The sequence below is a fragment of the Candoia aspera genome, chromosome 6 (assembly GCF_035149785.1).
Source record: "Candoia aspera isolate rCanAsp1 chromosome 6, rCanAsp1.hap2, whole genome shotgun sequence".
Taxonomy (NCBI): Eukaryota; Metazoa; Chordata; class Lepidosauria; order Squamata; family Boidae; genus Candoia; species Candoia aspera.
In genome coordinates this window covers 28,029,009-28,044,355 of record NC_086158.1, presented here as the reverse complement: position 1 = coordinate 28,044,355, position 15,347 = coordinate 28,029,009, and the positions used below count along the sequence as shown (strand labels likewise).

Here is a 15,347-nt window from a genome sequence, read left to right as displayed (position 1 = left end):
CTTCAACTCCCAGAATTCTGGAAGTTGAAGTCTATATATCTTAATGTTGCCAAGGTTGAGGAACACTGTTATAGGGCAGGGCTGTTACACATCACCTCTATGCTGCTCTCCCACAGCAACTCCTATGCAGCATATCCCAGCAGCTGACCTGCCCCCACCATCTTTGCCTTCCCTTTGCTGCAGTCAATAACTTAGCGTGGCATATTTCATTTCTGTCCACTGCCCAATCTTCCCAGTGCCTTCTTTGCCTCCCCACAGCTGCCATCACAGATGTCCCAGTTCCAATAGAAGAGAATACGTGTAGCTCAGGGTTGAACTGTGGAGTCCTTGGTGCTCTCTGAGCTGGTTGTTTGCTTGCAGACGTTTCATTTACCCAACTAGGTAACATCATCTACCACACTAGCGTGTTACCTAGAAGAACAACTACTACTACTAGATTTCTAACTTCCCCCTTTTCATACATCTGCTAACTGAAGACATTTAAGTCCCTTTAGAAGTCAGACTGTAAGTGATTATATCTGCCATGTTGCATGATGTATTGTATGCATGGGAACCATTCTTGCTTATATTTGAATAAACTTCTTTTATGTATATATGCTTTTAGTTTTGCCATTGTTGCCTATTCTCCAAATTCAAGCTTCCAATCCGATTTTGTTGGAACTGTATCTTTATTCCAGTGCTGAACAAAATTTATTCTCACTGCTGTAAGCATATACCTTATTAAATTATGATGTTTCTTATTAATTTTTTTCTGAGATTATCCCTATATGATCCTATTGTTCCAAAGGTTTGGAACTCCTAAAGTAGATACTTAAAAGCTGAGAAAAATCAATAACTATCTTTAAAGACTTTTTATAAAAAATGCCCTAATTGAATGTAGAATATTTTAAGTACAAGGAATATCCTGAATAGAAAGCAACTAAACACAAATTTTGGTTTGCTTATACCAGCCTCTAAGAAGCATATCAAACTGAGAGTCATTTAGTGGTTAAGATGCTGTACTAGGAACCAGGACACCATGAGTAATAGTTTTCTGAGTCCCTTAGGCATGAAAGCTGGCTGGATGACTTTGGGCCAATCACTCTCTCCTAGGATAACTGCCTTGAGTTGTACAAAATAAAGGCAGCATATTCATCTGTAAATAAACAAATAATGAACAGAGCTCTGTCAAATAATGAAAAAGCTTTCAGAGTTAACCAATGAAATATAAACCAACACCACAGCAATTCCTTCATTATAACCACTACAAAGCCACCCAAGGTTAAGTTCTGCTAACCCCGCTCTTCCCCTGAAAAAGCCTGGTTGAGAAATTGTTATGAGATTCGGCTAGCTATTTCCAGTTTCATACCTACACTTACTAAGACATTATTTACTTATTTATTTATATCCCCGCCTTTATTATTTTTATAAATAACTCAAGGTGGTGAACATACCTAATACTCCTTCGTCTTCCTATTTTTCCCTTTCTCAGCAATTCACTATACAACTTGAAGTCATTCTCCCCAAGTATTTGCATATATAGGGTGGGAGACTTCACATGTACAACTAAAAGGGCCCTATATGGTCAGAACTCCTGCAGTTCTATCTGTATTCTGAAGGTGGTGGTGAATGTTTCCCATAATTGAGGAGTGAGAAGTGTTTATAAGCTGAGGTCTGCACATTTGAATGGGATGTCAGGACCTTTCAGTTCAAAAAGTGGGCAGGCTACTACAAGCACTAGATTTCCATTAATTTCCATTTCAGCACTGCATTTCTAAAAGTTAATATTCTCATTCTCCATTAATTTGATAATTCATGTCTCATATTAAACCTGCAACTTAGTAACAACTTTGGAGGGCTTTGGGAGGTTCACTCAACGCTTGAGGGAGTGGATTTGGCCCTGGGACAGAGGATCTGTCTGTTCCTTAAGGACTGAACAGAGCTTTAGCTGGCAGCACAAACTGATGTGTCTCACAGATGTTACTATTTAACACATGTATTACTTTGCAAAAACTCTATTCACATCTGGATATATATTTCTGAAAAAAAACTTTAAACAATGCTTATGATATTCTTTATAAGGACTCCTATTTCAGTGTATATTGTTGGAAAAATGATTGCTAAAGTAGTGCTTTTCCTGGGATCACTACAAACCAAAATGAAAAGGTACAGCAGCCTCCATATTATTCTAAAAAAATATCCAAATGCTCAGAAAATATTTGTGAATTATATTATAAACCAAAGCATTGTTTTTACAATAAGATATTTAAACATTTTCTGTTTATGTTCCTGAAGAAAGAACTTCATGACAAATTCTAAACCAGTGTTTCTCACCTTAGCATTTTTAAGATGAGTGGACTTCAACTCCCAGAATTTCCCAGACAGTATAGGGAAATTCTGGCAGTTGAAATCCACACATCTTAAAGTTGCCAAGGTTGAGAAACACTGATCTAGACAGACAGACAGAGAAGCAGACAGACGGTCTCTGTTTTCTTTTCAGAATGTCAAAAGTATTTCTTTATACCATGAGTACAGAGAGTTTCCATTGTCCATCCCTCAGGATCAATTATAATCTCCAGATTCCAAGGTTAAATTATGTAAGACAAGTTCCTAACCCTTCTAGAACCTGAAATATAAAACAAAAAATGCAGCCATTATTTTGCTCATTCGTTTTCTTAAAAAAAAATCATTTCTCCCTTCCATGGGTGTTTAATCAGCAAAGAAAATCTTAGCAATAACCATACTCTCAGGCTAAGAAACTATGATATCTAGGTAAAACACATTAGTTACTCCATTAACTATCCATCCAAAAAAACAAGATTTAACATAGCTGTGACTGGACAAGTGCGTGTCTTCTCCATAATAAAAGATATCAATAGGAACAGGAATTCACAATCTTTCTACAGTCATCGTGAACTTATTTCTTGCTGGAGAAGGTGATGACTGGGGAAGGCAATGGCAAACCACCCCACTATAGTCTGCCAAGAAAACGTTGTGAAAGCGGTGTCCCCCCAAAGGGTCAGGCATGGCTCGGTGCTTGCACCGGGGACCTTTCACCTGTTAAAAAAAAAACATGATGCATAACAATGGAAAATATAAGGAGGATCTGATCTGCAAAGTTTTCAAGGTCTGATTACCTAACTTCAAAATTCACATTTGTCCATTAATATAAAAGCTGGATGATAATGGCAATTCAGGCTCCTAAGTGCCCCAAACTATTTTTGGGATTACCTGTTTCTCCTGTCTGTTGGCAAAAGCTTTCCATACAAATTCCACTGCAGCTTTCTGCAGAATGCACATTGACTTATCTAATGTTATAAATAGGGTACTAATTCCAGAAAATACTATGTTACTAAGACCCCCAGGCAAGTTTATCTATTCTCCCCACCCATTTTGTCCTCAAATTTCTTTTAAAAAAATAACTTTCATTCTAAAGAATAATATTTTTAAAATGTTGATGTTCATGATACCTTCTGTGTGAAGCATTAGTATACCTTCCTACTATGATATGTAAATGTTATGGAGTAAGATGCAACAGACCACAATGAGGGAAATGCATAGGTACGCTTCAGCCTTGTGCACTGTGTCATAAACTATACTCACATCCTAGCTACACTCTCTACCTCCCCAAAAAATTCTCATCTGGCATGCATGTTTGGATCATAACAAGCAAATATTCTAATAGTTAAGGGTTAAAATGGATGCTTCAGTATTAGGATCAGAAAAGATAGCAATAATTAAATCAAAAGTTGAGGGGAATTTTACAGTAGAGCAGTAAAGTTGCAACAGTAATGAAACACAACACATAAATAAATCAGAAGTAGGGTAGGAAATACATTGAGTAACAGAAAATGTAACATCAAAAACCTTAGAATTTGCAAATAAAAACATTTTAGCCTAGTTCCAGATTATTAAGAGTAGGTGACTTACTCATTGAAAAGAACAGTTTATAATACCTCTAACAAGCTATGACCCTTGTAGAAGGGTGCATGATGAACCTAGATTGGAAGTCAAAAGTCAAAAACCATGATAAATCACTTCTGTAATCCTGCCAAGAAAAGCACATGATTGTAATGGTTGCCTATTCTAAAACACTATCAGACTCATGAGCAGGAATTCAAAGATATCTGATTTATTAAAGAATAGTATGCAGGATCACAGAGAAAGCTGAGAATGATAAAAGCGCGCCAAATGCAAACTAAAAATCCTCGGTGCAATGAGATCCCTCCCCCCATAGAATCTTCCCAGGCTCACAATCCCAGGCGCTCCTAACGGCTTCTGATAGTCTGCGGGAAACGTCCTTGAACAAAGCACATAACCCAAACACATTCCATTGTAATGAACACAGAGCTTGGTACAAGGTTTCACAGCAGCTCCCTCCCAAACAGAAACGCGCATCAGCGCCATGGCATGTGAAACGTTACAATGTATAAACTACATTGAATCAGTGAACATGACAGTGATTCAGTCACCAGAAGTTGAGCTTGACTTGAGGGAGTCTTTACCTTTTAGGCTACTAACCCTATTTGGAGGGGGTGGTACCAGATAGAGAGGTGCTGATTTACAAATGAAAAAGAAAACAGACTCTTTCCATGCTCCCAAGTTTTGGCAGAAGGATGGGATTTCTTATGTTTCCAAAAACTGGCTGGCTAATGTTACAAGCAGCCCTCTGTGCAAGTTGGCACAATCAGAGACTGAAATGAAGATCAATGCAAAATAAGGAAAAGCTGGAAGAGAAGGGAAAGTGGCAGTTGGCTGAGAGTTACATTTTCCCTCTTTGCAAAGCTGAAAGCAGAAATGTTAAGCCAGTGACATGATGCAGATGCAACCCAGAGCACAACTTTCCAGACAGTATTTTCTTCACCACAAAGCAGAGTGACCTAATGTTATTCGGCTGGCTTCTTCTATCCTTTTTCGTCCAGACTATTTGTTAAAGCAGTCACTGTGCAGTCATGCAAAAAAGGAAATATTGGCATAGTCAGATTGCTTTTGTTAATTTGTTCTAATTATTTCTCATTAATTAATCCAGAGGTTAGGTATGTGGCAACCACTGAACTTCCCCAAAAGTAAAAATTGCCAAAAGCTTGTCACGCTGTAAGATTTCATGCAATGAATTGTTAGAGCTATGAAAACCACTAAGGGTTTCAGGCAAGAATGGAAAAACTTCCTAATGTTTTCATGGTGCTGAATAAGCTATTGTGATTGTAGTGCGAACTTTCTTTGGTGGTAGGTTGGATTCCTGTCATTGCATCAGAACATGTGACAGTATCTGGAAAGACTGAAATGAAATGCTCTATATCTATATCAACCTTTATTTGAACATATAAGTTCCTGATTACTTTATCCACAGATGCTATTTATCCAATACTTAAAATGCAAATACACACACACTTTCATTTATGAAACACAGTGATATTCCAGGAGAGTAAGACTAACTATCACATTGTGGAAAGATCTTTGAGGCACTACTAAAGAAAGCCTGGATTACTTAAGCCCCATTCAGACATTTGTTATCCAAGGCATTTTGCTGATATCAACCAGTAACGTTGGCTGCTACAGTCTGAATGTCTGCAGCAGCGAAGCCAAGTTCATTTCCATGTTATTTGGGATTAGGATAATGTAGGATCCCAACTCACATGGAAGGCAGTACATATTTATGCTGTATGTGCAAATGCTTCCTTGACGTAGACATTTACACTGAACATGCAAATGTTGTAGCAGTTTTGCTAATTAAAATGACATCAGTTGGAGGTGGGTAGATTTCCATGAGTGCTCCCATGTTGAGTGCTACAGTTACCGAACGATGGAAAGAGGCTTTATAATCCTAACATTTGATGTACAGTGTATCTTGATTTTCATGGCCTATATTATCACCACAGTATCCTATCTGATCCTTTTGTTTTAAAAACAAAGGCAAAGAAGTGGGACACTTAAATTCCTCTCTGTATCTGTGATCCTGGAAATTAAACACACTTTTCCTTTCTTCCAAATATCAATGACAAATGCTCAAATGCTTCTCTGACCCAATGATATAGGGATTCCAACAATCAAGTCCATCCACCTAATCATCCTCTTCTTCTTTTCCCTTCTCTTTCCTTAGCTATCCATGATATTCTTCTCCAACACCAACATTCAAAAGCATCAATGCTCTCTCTATCCTGTGTTATAAAATTGTATTCCGGGAAAATTCCCCAAACTGCAAATATACAGTAAAATGGCACTTTATTATATATAAAATAAAATAAAAATAAAGATGTAGTAAGGCAAAATCATCATTTACATTTTGCTTTTCTCCCTCTTTTACCAGAAACAAGGGTTTTCTCAGCTAATCACAAGAAACATGGAACACTGACATGCTGCAGTTCAGCCAGAGGTCTAATCATTCCTGCTGCAGTGAAAATCTTGGACTCACTACTTTCCAAAACATATATAAAAGGATAGAGATCCAATGCAAACAGGCATTCCTTACAGAGCGGCACCAACCTGCATGAATTATAGAGGTTATTTATTTATGAGAATTTGAAAAAAAAAATTAAAAGTACTTAGGCTTCCATGCAGCAGTTTCAGTTCTGGAGCCCTGAACAAGTTACAGATCACCACCATCCCCATTTCTGTAACTTCTTTCAATCTTGGGTTTAAATACTTCATTGAGCCAATTATATTTGGTTCATTTCTAGTTTAGTGCAATGGATTGTAATTGGATGTATGAACTCAATCAACTGTGGCCTGTTCAACAAATCATGGTTAATGTGCAAACCTTGGAACGTGATGTAGTGAAAGAACAGGAACTCTAAACAAGCATGTTGAAGGGATCCCGTGGATTATTCATAGTGCACTATTCATACACTATTTATACTCTAAGTATTAAACATTTACCAGAACAAATCCTTCTTATTTTAGATCTACAGGAAAGATTTCCAGGGCAGAAAGAACAGCATTATCAAGGTTCATGCCCCAGCATCTGACTTTCCATTTCAGAAGGCTGACAAGTTGCTATTATCTAGCTACGGTTTCCTATGCATTTTAATATTGCAAGTTAAAAAGGCATGTTGCCCATTTATTTCTGACAGAAAGGACTAACTCATACAAGAGGAATGCTTATTTTGGGCTGTGCAATTCACAGCTTCTAAAGCCTTGATAACATCTCAGGCATCTTCAAAGAATATGACTGCCATAATTTTGACCACGTTTTATATCTGTAAGTCCAGTAGAAAAAAACTGGAAGTAGAAAACAGACTCTGACTCTATTCCTTAAAAAAGGCTAGGGCAGCAGAAAGATCCAGCATGACACAACAAAACGAACATGTTATGACTTTACCACTGACTAAAATATGAAACCCAAAACAAGCAATTCCTCTTACCAGTCCACATACATAACCACCAAATCTTCCTGATCAGCATACGTCTCCAATGCAGATTTCAAGAGACGTACTTTCTGGCCTCCACCAATAGAATTTGGTCCCTCTCTTCCTTTCCACTCTTCACCTTTGCCCAAGACCTGGAAACAGAAATAAGATGGCTTCTTTTGTATTGTTAAAGACATGTTATCATCATTTCACTAGCAACATGACACACAGAAAGCTTATGCTTGTCAGATCCATGTGTCCTCTCCTTTTATCCAGTGGTACTTCAGGATTTTACAAAGGGATCTTTTAAAAACCTGCCAAGGATTGAATATGTAGAAGCCACTCAAGATACACTTCACACTGTTTTTCAACTTGAATGGTTTGATTCAGATGACAAAAATAATATAGTACTTCTACTCATGTCTAATATTTACATTTTTCATAGCCATTTTTTTATTTGTGAACTACAGATTCAATTTTCTTTTACTATTAATAGCAATAGACCTCTACCCAGGGCCCAGTGCTGAATGTGGACTAAATGGAGTTTTGTGCTCTCTGAACTTGGTTGTTTGCTTGCAGATGTTTCATTCTTGAACTAGGTAACATCATCAGACTGATGTTACCTAGTCAGATAATGAAACACGTGCAAGCAAACAACCAAGCTCAGAGTGCACCAAGGACTCCACAGTTCAACCCTGAGCTACAGATATTCTCTGTTGGAGTGGAAGCCTTTTGGGAAGGCTACCAGAAAAAAGGCTAGTCCTTTGTCTACAAAAGTCAAAAACTGACAGTTCCTCACCATTTTGAGTGGGATACAGACAAAAACTGTTCTACAAGAAGGCTTACCAATTTGAGAAAAAAAGATAATAAAACAATTTCCAATTTCTTCTCCCCAAGCCTAGGAAACTTACAATCTTAACCTTATCCAGTTTGCACCATCATTCTGCTTGCTGTGACCTTCAGACCTGGCAAAAAGTTTCCCTACAAAATGTATGTAGTATTATATGACTAAGGAGTGGCCATAGAAATTAGAACAAACAAACAAACTTGCCATATTTTAAGAGTTGTAAACTCACACACACCCCCAGCAATAAGATAATGCTATGAATAATTTCATGTGAAAGAAAAACATGGTGGGGTTACTATTTGGTTAAGAATGTTCTCTCATATTTGAAGAATGGTGTCACTGGTTTCTGTTGTTTGGGATACAGAAAATTTATGGGCAGTGAAATTCTGGCTTAATACGGATTAACTCTGGAGGACATGATATTTGAAAGAGTGCGTGTATGCATATTAGGCTTCACTGTACTTGTTTTTGAGAAGAGATAGTTGACCCCTGACCCCACTTGTGTTAAAAGGACTGATTGATATTCCCTAACTTTTACAACATATGTTTGGAATTAATATATCAGAAGAAAAAAGAAGGGTGGACTGAGGAAAACTGTTCCTTCTTTTTATGGGACTAAGAAGAATTATTAATATAACAAAAAGATATAGTCACTAGGGCTGTGGAATGAGTTAAATTCAAACTGTAAAATGTGTCTCGGTGTGTTCATGGGTGCACACTTAGCACCTGCCAAGAACACCTTTTTCTGGGTTTGTTGTCAGCTACAGAAGACAGCTGCATATTTCTCCATAAATTGAAAATTGAACAATTGCAATGGTTTGTTATGCCTAAACTGTGCAAAACAGGAAAGAGCCTGCAGGGCTTTACTTCTACTCCTTTCCATTGCACTAATACTAATAGCTTGCATAAGCTTTTACACCATTGTAGCTAAAGTACTTTCATACTACTAAGCTGCAGAATAATAGTGAGTTTTACTTGGGCTAATAGTTATTGAAGTGGCTCGTTGGGATATTTTAAAAAATGAAGGAAGGGGGGTAAAGGTTCTTGCAGGTACAAAACAGAACTAAAATAAACTAAGAAAAATTATTAATGTAACAAAAAGATATAGTCACTAGGGCTGTGGAATGAGTTAAATTCGAAGTGTGAAGTGTGTCTTGGTGTGTTTGTAGGTGCACATAGAGCACCTGTCATGAACATCTTTCTGTTTTCTTCAGCCCTTTTGGTAGTGACTACAAAGCAGATCCTCTTTCCTCAGGCCAATAACTTGGTATGGTAAACTAGAGAAATGGGAGAAAGCTCATACCTGCCATCTTGATTTCCAATCTGTGTTTAATTTTCTATTCAGGTTGGTGTGAAAAGTAATTTTGGTTGTTTTTTAAGAGCTTAGAAACTAGCTGAGAAACAGTCAATAGATTCTAAACATGTTTGGTGAATCAATCATTCTCTGCACAAATGAGGCTGTTCTTTCATTCTTAAATATGTAGCCCTCTCATGTTTTCTCCTTTATAGAGAGATCCTATGTGAAAATAAGTGGCATACATGCAGGCATCTTCCACTTGGTCAGCTGCTGCCTTATTTTAAAGTTTCTAAACCATGATTGTGTTTGAAGTCTTTATACACAAGTCTTTATAAAGCATATGCCTAGGTTATTCATAGGAAAGGTGTTACTGGTAACACAAAGCAAAATCCAGTTTCCACTCCAAACTCTTAATATCTCCACAATACGAATTGGATAAAAAGGGCTTTTGTCTTAGTCAGATCAATCTGATACACCAAAGATTTTATTCTGAATATCTGTAATATTCATCTTTAAACGATGGTGCTAAAAGCAACCATGACCATTGTCAGTGCATTCATATTGAATGAATCAGAGTAACAAGTACCTCACTGAATCCAGGAGCCAGAATAAGATAATCAAACCAAAAATAAATTACACTGAGATGGAAAGGGATGATATGTTAATGCAAAGTTATGGAATAAAAGGGAATGTTTTAGAATCATAACAGATGCAAAGTATCATGAAGATAATTGAGTGGAAACAGAAAGAGGTAATATTTGCAGACTGTTCAAAAATCTTGCCAACGTTTCAGTCTATAACTCTATGAAATTGTCTCCTAAAATGAGTAAAAGACTTTGCATCCAGAATATTAAAAACTAGGCAACCCTAACAAAGCTATAGCAGGGAATAATATGGAGTTGGCAAACACATGCAGCACATGGCAACAGAAAGATTTTCTGATTTCATTCTACGCTTTCATTTTAGCATAGTGTAACCTGATGCATACATGCCCCATGCATATACGTGTATATGCACACACAGTGGAAATTGTCTCCACTGTCATGAAAAGGCAAATGAACACACAATACCTTTACTGAGTAGTTGAAGTAATCTGCTGATTGCATAAATCGGTGAAAACCATCTGTTTCCTTGGTTGCGACAGTTAGAATTAAAAGCTTATCTAGTGAAGGAAAAAAGAGAAGACATTTGTTCTTGACTGATGAAATAAGATAGCTGAAAGATAAGGGAGAACTCTGAAGTTGGCTAAACTCATCAAAATCTCATAAGTAATAAATCAAATATTTCTTTCACCTTGAATCATAACAACAGTGAACTAAGTCAGAAGCTCAGAATTTAAGAAGCTGAGCTAAACTAGCTGTTAAAAAACAGCACCAAGGAGTATTCCTGAATGGAAATGTGATAATATCCATTACTACTTAAATGGTGGTTTTATTTAATTACATAAATTATATAATTTATAATCAGGATAAAATGCAATTCATCAACACATTTCATTTTAAATAGTGGAATGAAAATTTTCAAGTCCATTTGAAAGCTGGCTTATGGAAAACATCTGTCTAAATGAATTCCTGGTGTCCAATTACATTGCAAGTTCAAGCCAGACTCATAACGCAGCGTCCCCAGTGTACCACGATTAACCAACATTCTTGGAAATTTTCATATTCACAATAAAAACTTTTATATAGTCTCTGAATATCCATGCAAATAGGAATGAAGCCATTTTGAAGCCATTCACATTCATGGAAAAAACTATATATTTTCAGTATGCTTACTCGTATAGCACAAAAGGGAAAATCCATTCTGCGTGGCATCAGTCTGAATGTTACTGAACATTAGTCAGTAACGATTTGAGGATTTCTACCTCAAAGCATTATTTTAAATTGCTTACTACTAGTACTACTTATATTTTAGAATGGGGGACATATTTGATAAACACTACACAGGTGCTGTTACTTTTTTAAAAAAAAGTACTATTGAAAGTTACGAAGTAATTCTTAACAATTTCCCTTGTGAACCATAGAAGAAAGCAATGATGAAAAGTTACTATTTTTTTCTCTTTGCTTGCACAGCAAGAATTATGAAGCTTGTGAAAAGAGAAAACTAGATATATAGTACACTGGAAAATGAGATTGCATATGGCTAAGCAAGACAAATCTAATCTCTGCAGCAGAAGAATTTCTTCTATTCCGCTTTGAATTACATTGCAGAAATGATGAAACTTTGATATATGTAGGACTTTCGTTTGGAGGGCCTATAAGCTGAATTCATTTTTGGTATTCCAAACGAATTCCTGGGCTTAGATTTCTTTAATGTAACTTATTTTCCTTTTATACCGGATTCTGGTTAAACCACCACCACCACCACCACCATCTTGCAAGCCAGAAATCTGCTTATTCCTGTTTTATCTTACCTATGGTCTTCCAAATATTCTCCTTTCTCAGGAGTTGAGAAGGAAAGGGGTCTAGGTGTGAGATACAAGAAAGAGATGTGCTTGCCACAAGCATATAAACACTCCTTTGATCTAATCACCTCATAGCAAAAAAAATGAAATGTTTACAAATATTGTCCATCAGTCAGAATACCACACAGGGAAAATTAGAAACTAATGTTTATCTATAAAGTTTTAGTAGTTTTTCTTCTTTCATTTTTTAAAAAAAATAACAAATAGTGGAGATTTTGGCATTTAGCTCAGAGATTCAAATCCTTTCTCATATTGTTAAAATAATTTAGAGCACTTTGTTTTTTATGGTTAATTTCTTGTCAGCAATATACCCAGCACTAACTGTACAATTTTAGTAATTCCCTTGTCCACTTACAGTTATTATATTTTGGCATTTTTCCCCCTTTTTATTTTCTTCCTTTCACTTGTTCATTCACTCTTTTTTTCCTTCTTTTAAAAATGATTCACAATTTTTTTTAAAGAAAGAAATAAAATAAATATGGCATTGAAGAAACAGTAATCTTGATAAGGATCATTAGAAAGCAGGGGATTTTTTCCTTCTTACCTGTGCTTGAACAAAGAGTTCAGACAGATACAATGGTCTTGATTAATCAGTAGCAGGGGATGGGCCATAACTTAATGGCTGATCTCACCCTGTATAATTTAACTTGGCCTGGATAAAGTAATAGGATGAAAGCCATTGGTGTCCACTCAACAGTAAAACAATCTCATCATACTCGTTTCCTCTTGCAATTGCTTTCTACCTCTCCAAAATGTAGTTTAGAGTTTTATTATATTTAATAAATGTATGAGAACTAGTTTGGCATAGTGGTTAAGGCACCAGGCTAGAAACCAGGAGACCGACCGTGAGTTCTAGTCCTGCCTTAGGTACAAAGCCAGCTGGGTGACCTAGGGCCAGCCACTTTCTCTCAGCCCTAGGAAGGAAGCAATGGCAAACCATTTAAAAAAAATCTGCCAAGAAAACTGCAAGGACTTGTCCAGGCAGTCTCCAAGAATCAAACACAATTGAAGAAAGAGAGAGAGAGAGAGAGAGAGAGAATAAATTAACAGAAACATCCATAAACAGGGCCAACCAAATAATGTAATATCAAAGCTTATTCTCTGTCAAGGAATCGAGCAAAGAACCACGTTGAGCTGATATTTCAACTCTAGTTCTTTATTGCTCTTGCCATAAAACAAAATCTTGCCAGACTAAACCTATCCTAACTAACCTAAAGGTAAATACCCCAGGAACTCTAAGGCGGGGCTACTCTAACTCTGTTTGTCTGCTGGTCAAGGCTCTCGAGGCTGTGAGAATGCTTATCTCCTTGGAATGCGCTCCCTCCTTCCTCTGGCCCGAAATCCATCACACTCCCCCCCCTTAAATAAGGAATTGGAAGAAGAAAGAAAAAAAAAGGCCCAGAAGTTTATCTCATAAACAAAATAACAGGACTGTTTATGCACCAAAAATAATTCAGAAGAGGTACTTCAGAATGCACAGGAGTAGAAGCGCAACTCCTTTTAAAGCAGCCATGTCTTTTCTCTTGTTTCTACTCAAATTTGAACAAAACAGAAAAGCAAGTCTGCTTTAAGGAGTCAATTTAATGAAGCAGTTGCTTTTTTCACTAACATGTACATGCAAAAAAAAAAAAGATGTGGTTGCTTTAAAGAGGTGCTGTTCCTCTTTTGGGATCATTTTCAAAGCATTCACAACTCTACAAAAGAACTTCAAACATTTTGACTGTGCTGTGGATTTTTAAGAATAAGGCAGGCAAGGACTACCTGGCCAAATATTAAATTCAACTACAGAGTGTTGAATTTAGTGTTTATCAGAACCGCTGATGCTAGAAAGAGTGCCACTTTATAGTTTTATTAGGTTTCTCCTTGTGACTTTGTTGGTAGATATTACATTTCAACTTTTTTTTTTAAGTGTTTCACGTTCTGGTATATGGCTATCTTTTATGTTTATCTTGCTCATTGTATGGAAGATAAGGGTTTAATTTAATTTCTATTATTTGTGTTCGCCACCTTGTAAAATTTGTATTTTGAGAGGCAACTTAAACTTCTGCTAAGTAAACAAACAACATTCTCCTATATGGAATTAACTGAATTACACTTTGCACGAAGCATTAATGTCATTGCTTAGTTTTGTTTAGCACCATGTGTGACCTAGGCTACAATGATTTGTTCACCAAATGATGATTAACAAACTTCAGCTAGTAGTTTGTGAAGCCAGCCTCTGTGGGTGACCAGACAAAGCATTCTTTGTTAGGATTTATTAAATCTTATGGAGCGTTGACAAACAAAGAAGAACCAATTTGAACAGGAATTTAAAATTCATCAATTTGGATAAAATTCTATTGCATTGCATACAACCTGGTCAGCAAACTACTGGAGAAATATGCTAGAAAGGCAATATAGTTTATAATATTTGAACCAACCATGTGCCAAAATCTATTTTCTATTTTATTGGTAAATTGTTACCCTGCAAAAAGATTTTATTTTCCTATTTTATTCTCAAGTTGATTCAGAATTTATTTAAACAATTTTGGTGGATTTTTTTTTCCACCTTCACTGTTATATAGTGCAGAAGATTCAGAAAAAATGTTCAGCACAGAGCTACTGTAATTCTAAATATATAAAGCATTCAGAATTCTAGTACTTAGCCAGTTTATCACTTAAGTAATACTTTACTTAACTACTCCTCCTCCCCAAAAAATACCCCCAAACACAACAAACTGTTTACTTTATTTGGTCTAATATAAAGCCCATTTACAGTATGTATGGATTTACATATTTTAAAGAACATTGGGTTATACTTATGAATCACATGCTAAAATTAGGCATCGATTAGTTAAAGGAGAATGTTTTAACATTGCTAGCCATCTCAAGGAGAGGAATTTGTTTCTCTCTGTCAGTGTGTTTGAACTGAACCCTCAGCTTCTTTCACAATAGTCCATACTGGCTGAAGCTGTTGGAAACTGGAATTCAGCAATATCTGGAGGGTCAAGGATGCCAAATCCTCACTGGTACAAAACATAAGCTAAAATGTGGCTAATTTCACAAAACATGAGAGCAAAGTGCTAAAAGTATGCACTTTCTTGAACTCTAATTTTAGCATGTAATTCGTAAGTATAACCCAATGTTCTTTAAAATATGTAAATCCATACATACTGTAAATGGGCTTTATATTAGTCCAAAGACCAAATAAAGTAAACAGTTTGTTGAAAACCTACAGAAACAGTAAGATTGAACAGGGTTGACAAAGAACATTCTATATCAGCTTTTTCCAACCTGCTGCCCTTCTGTTATGTTGGATTCTAAGTCCCACAATCCTATCTGGAGATGGTAGGAACTGTAGCACAATGAAGGCTAGAAGCTACCAAGGCTAAAAAGGCTGTCCAAATGATTACACTCAGCAGTCAGCATGTCCAG

At 36.4% G+C, this 15,347-nt stretch overlaps 1 protein-coding gene across 1 annotated transcript in view; it reads right to left on the bottom strand.

Moving 5' to 3' along the window:
* Nucleotides 1–10,632, bottom strand: part of PLOD2 (procollagen-lysine,2-oxoglutarate 5-dioxygenase 2) — a 43,174-nt gene extending 32,542 nt beyond the window's left edge. The window contains exons 1-2 of the mRNA XM_063306620.1: nt 10,540–10,632; nt 7,341–7,477 (exon numbers count right to left, since the gene is read on the bottom strand). Of these exons, the coding sequence (XP_063162690.1) occupies nt 7,341–7,477; nt 10,540–10,575 (173 nt within the window). The 5' untranslated portion in view covers nt 10,576–10,632. The remainder of the gene's footprint in view (nt 1–7,340; nt 7,478–10,539) is intronic.
* Between the last annotated feature and the right edge of the window lie 4,715 nt (nt 10,633–15,347).